Here is a 4762-nt window from a genome sequence, read left to right as displayed (position 1 = left end):
TTCACCTAGACAAATGAGTAGCACTATAAGCTGGGCAGGTTTTTTTGCAATGGTGCCCCACAGGGGCCCAGGGTCCAGGGCGGCCAGGGCTGGGCCGTGGAGCTGACACAGAAGGGCCTTTCACTGGCTACCTGGCCTGAAGTAGAGAAGCCAGCTCTATGCCTGACCCTCATTTCTCAAGCCCTTTCTGGGACCATCTACCACAGGGATTCCTCCTTGGGCCCCATACATCAGGAATCCCTGCTTGAATGTTCTGAGGATTAAAGGACCCCTTGGCCTCAGTAGAAACAGGGAATAAGGGGCAGAATGAAATCACTTTAATAGCATAGCAACACTTTAGGAATGGGGAGTGTGGGTCACAGATAAAGGAAACATTTTGTCTTCCACTTGTACATTTCTGCTAAGGTGCAATGGTTGCATTGGACAACGTTACAGACAGATTTTTCACATTGAACACTTAATAAATAGATACTTTAAATGTCAGACGTCAGAGACAACGAGTTATGAGCGTGATTGTTTTCTTATTCTGCCTCCTCTGAGTCAGGAGTTTGCTTCCTGTTGTGCTGACGAAGGCTGGGTCTTCTAGGAGGTGTATTCATACTCCTCGGCACTGCGCCGGCCGAAATCCATCCAGCCAGTGTAGTCCCGGTCACTTATCCTGTGGCTGGGGTCCAGGCTCTGCAGGTTCTTGATTACAGACATTCGACCAGAAGGAGCTACAAGGGGCAGAGAGGAAGGAAACGGGACCATCATATCTAAGAGCATCTCATGTTCAGTTTGTAAAGGAAAACAATAGAAAAGGCCAGACAATACATAACATGCATCTTCTGAAAGGTATTAAAGAGGTATCAAGATAGTGGGACTGCTGGGCCAAAATCTAAGCGAGGAGAAGGACCCATGTCTGTTTAACTGGAGACAGGGTAGTCTTTTCTAGTCGTGGGTGTGGTTTGCGATCTGTATGAATTTAGGTGAATTCATTCACTCTCATCTTTCACAACTGGGACCTGCCTAGGTTTTTCTACTCCTAGAGGTGTTTTCCCTTTCATAGCTGGCTCTAAGCAGGTGCTAACCCAGGATTTCCCCAGTACTACCCACTTCTAAAGTTTACCCCTTAATATCCCTGAGCCTGCCTGACTCTTTTTAAGGTAACGCAATTACGATATTTTGATGTTAGGACGTTTTTTAAAAAATGGAATCCAGTTCCATTGCTAGATAAATACTGTTTTAAGATTATTAATTTGAAAGCTACCTTCTCTTTTAAAAAAATGATATTGAGAAAAAGGCACACCATCAGATTAAAATCTCAGCACCTCAGTAACACTCAAAGAAGGGTGGGCAGAACAAAGAGGTAATTTAATTTAATTCAGCCATTTTGACCAAAATACAATAACTGAACCTGAAATGGGCCCTTAGGGATGGGAGTTAAGTCCTTGGGAACAGGATGAGTCCAGGAATGATTCACGTTGAGTGGACAGGGCCGTGATGAGGCATGTGACAGTCCTGGCCTACGGATCACACAGAGTGGTCTCCTGGGTAGAAAATCAGTATCATACCTTCTCTTATACAACCTAAGGGCCAAGAAAGGTCCCTAAGGGACCTCGACAGGCAAAGCCCAGGTGGCTTCAAGGGCAGAGGGGTGGAGGATCACTCGATGGTTCCTATTGTATTGGGAGCCACCGTGGTCCCACTGCTGGCATTGAGCTCTTCTGTACAAGGCTGCCCTTGCCAACTCCTGCCCACAGGCTGCAGCGAGTCAGACCACGGCTTATTCATTGATGACAATGCAGAAGCAGGTATTCTGTCTTGTTGGATAATCAAATAAAGCTAGCTAAATTAAAACCCAGAAACAACCCTACAGAGCAGGTTACATCCACCCTTTCTTTCTCTCCCCTCTCTCTCCTCCCCCCCCCCCGTCCAATTAATTCCCAGCTTTGGAACTAAGCGTCACCCCAGCACATTCCAACCCTTTTGCAGGTATCCCCAGTCTATGCAGAGGAAAAACAGCCCCTGCTGTTTAATTGTTCAACACCTTTCAGATGAAATATTAGTCCTTGCATTCAGCAAAACTCTCAGACCCAGTTATCTGTGCGGAGTCACACGGCAATATGCCCCATCCTCCTGCCTGTTGCTGCTGAGGTACACATGGTTCTGTGCATTTACCAAAGTCCTCACTCACTTAGTGGACACAGAGTAGGCACTTACACCTGACTTACACAATTGAAGGGCTGGGCTCCTTGAAATTTTAAAACTTGTAATGGGCAGTACAGCTGGGAAGCTGAATGGCTTCCAGATGATCCAGGGAGGGCAGGACTTGAGTAGACTCTCAGCCCTGATGCTGCCTAGATGTGCTACCTCACGTAGGTCACTCAGTCTTCCAGAATCCCAGCTTCCACAGTAACACAATGAGGATAATAGACCTTACTGCACAGGGCTGTTGTGAGGATGAAGAGAGACAATACAGATGTAGCACTGGGCTTTGCTGGACTTGGGGCAGGTGTACACTAACAGAATTGCTTCTCCTCAGATCATTGAAAGCTCTACAGACAGTTTCTAATGATAAACTCTTGAGCACTCCCCAAAGGGTGCATTATCTTGTTTGGAATCTTTAGGCATAATATATACCAGAGTTGAGTAAATATTCACTGTGATCTCAAAATGTGTAAAACAGTCAAAGAAACTCTATAGATGTAGATACTTATTTCTAGTTCATATTTGTCAAATAGAAGAGCATGATTATTTTCTAGTTGGTGCTGATCCTGGGTGTTGGCAGCTAAAGTTCCAAGTGACGGGTATTCCTATATGAGTTTGTGGTTTAAAGCCACTGTCGAGTGTCAGTTGTAGGGAAATCATCTGGTAATTGGCTTTTTTAGCCACAACTGTTTCTGGTGGATCTTTCTTGAAGGTATGAATGGGGCTTCCAGATTATGGTCAATGAAAAGCCTACGATATTTCAGACTGGTCTGGCTGAAATTCAACCCATATCCAAGGACAGATATTAAACTATTTTCAGGCAGACAATCAGCAGGCACCCCCCCAAATTTTCAGATGTTCTCTGTCATCTGACTAGTATTTCCACATCTTTCAGTTTAATTAGCAGGAAAGCAAAATAGAAGATGGTAGTTGGGAACATTTCCCAATGAGAGGATGAAATATAACAAATCTTCTATTCTTTCCTTCTGAAACCCCCTGGTAAAAAGGTCCCTTCTCACCTTCATATGGAATTATAGGAGATTCTGGAGAGTCAAGCCCTTTATTTTCTCCCCATCTCATCAAGCCATGAGTTAAATTTCAAATCCAGGCCGTGGCACACCAGCAGGTTAAGAGAGCCTCATGGGAATGGAGCCCACCCCTACCCCTCCCAGCAGCTGTGGTTTATTGTCCAGCTGTGTTGGTCCAGTTTAAAATACCGCTCCCCAGTCAGTGTGTTCACCATCGGTATCACCGTGGATAAAGTTGGTAGGAAAAAATCTGCGCCAGTCCAAATCATGATTTCCAGGAATTCTAGAGATGAATGAGCCTCCCTCTGAATCTCAAAAAGACCTGGAAGGGGCCGAGGGGAACCCCACCCTCATGCCCTCTTTATAGATGAGCTAGCCAGGCCCAGGAAAGGGACAGGGCTGTCCATATGCCATATATGCTGTCCATATACTCAGCTACTGAGCTGCTGAATCACCTTATTCCTGGAGAAAGACTTTGAGGCTGGGAAAACTGTGGCTTGTTTAGCTCCTGCTGGAGGCAGAAGGGAGAGACAGGGAGGCGGCCTGCGTACCTTTCCGAGACTGCTGGATGTACCTGGCCAGCAGCGCGCCCAGGTGCGCTCGGGGCTCGTCGTCCACTCTCCGCACGGCCCTCAGCTGTCTCCGCGGGGCCTCGTCCTCCTGCTGCGCCCAGGGGCCCGCGGGGTCCGCGGGAGGCACGGACTGAGCCAGGGCGCCCGCCACCAGGACAGCCATCAGCACGCACAGGCACAAGGCACCGTTCATGGCTGCGGGGGGGCAGAGGGAAGGGAAAGTGAACGAAAAGGTGGGGCCTCCGCGGGCTCTCGCGGAGGGTCGGGCCCCCGAGGTACGGAGAAGGGGGCTCAGTCCAAACGCGCGGGGCTCGGGACCCGCCAGGCAGGTGCAAGCACGAGGGAGCTGTAACCCCAGCGCGCGTGTCCTGGCTCACCGCGCTCGTTTTTTGGGGAAACCACAGCCGGGGTCGGGCAATGGTGCGGGGGACGGAGAGAGACCCTGTCCTTTGCCCTGTTTAGCAGAAGGAATGTCTTCTCTTTTCCTTTAGTTTGAGGAAATGTTACAGAGTGTAGTCTCTCTTCTCCTAACTGGAAAAGCAAGAGATTAAAGATAGGTGAAAATTATCCTAAAGAGAAGACTCTGTGGGAGAAATGAGACCCTTGAGGAATAGTAGCACATTTCCAGAGAGCTAAGAAGCTTCCAATAGGGAAATAAATGGTGAAAAACCAAGAAGCACGGTTTAAAATGTGGGAGCAATAAATAAAAGCCACATCTTTCAAGTTTCTTCAAGGTGCACATGGGAATTGGCAATAAAGCACTACGCAAAGCACAGGCAGTTTTTTTTTTTTTTTTTAAGAAAATCAGAAATCTGCGCTCAGTCATCGGGCTTCAGCCAAGCACCGCTGCATTTTAGATCCGCCGGCAGATAAAACACGCACGTTTCTATTCCCCAAAGACTTGAATTTCCCTGCAGTATTCAGAAAATAACTTTAAATCTTAAAACCTCTCGGTAGTTTATTTGAAAAGAT

The 4762-nt window shown here is 47.4% G+C and overlaps 1 protein-coding gene across 1 annotated transcript; it reads right to left on the bottom strand.

Annotated features, from left to right (window-relative positions):
• Positions 1-582: 582 nt before the first annotated feature.
• On the bottom strand, positions 583-3983 carry CCK (cholecystokinin). The gene is made up of 2 exons (XM_060111159.1): positions 3770-3983; positions 583-716 (listed from the first exon to the last, which is right to left on the bottom strand). The coding sequence occupies exons 1-2, from the start codon at positions 3981-3983 to the stop codon at positions 583-585; spliced, it is 348 nt and encodes a 115-aa protein (XP_059967142.1).
• Positions 3984-4762: the final 779 nt, after the last annotated feature.

The sequence above is a fragment of the Mesoplodon densirostris genome, chromosome 10 (genome assembly GCF_025265405.1).
Source record: "Mesoplodon densirostris isolate mMesDen1 chromosome 10, mMesDen1 primary haplotype, whole genome shotgun sequence".
In the NCBI taxonomy this organism is placed as follows: Eukaryota; Metazoa; Chordata; class Mammalia; order Artiodactyla; family Ziphiidae; genus Mesoplodon; species Mesoplodon densirostris.
Note: the sequence above shows the minus strand (reverse complement) of the source record. Positions and strands in the feature narration are given on the sequence as shown.

Excerpts from the sequence above, each read along its gene's own strand:
- CCK (XM_060111159.1), bottom strand. The coding sequence starts at position 3,983 with ATGAACGGTGCCTTGTGCCTGTGCGTGCTGATGGCTGTCCTGGTGGCG. Across the intron at positions 717-3,769 it reads CATCCAGCAGTCTCGGAAAG|CTCCTTCTGGTCGAATGTCT; the intron begins GTACGCAGGCCG and ends TGCCCCTTGTAG.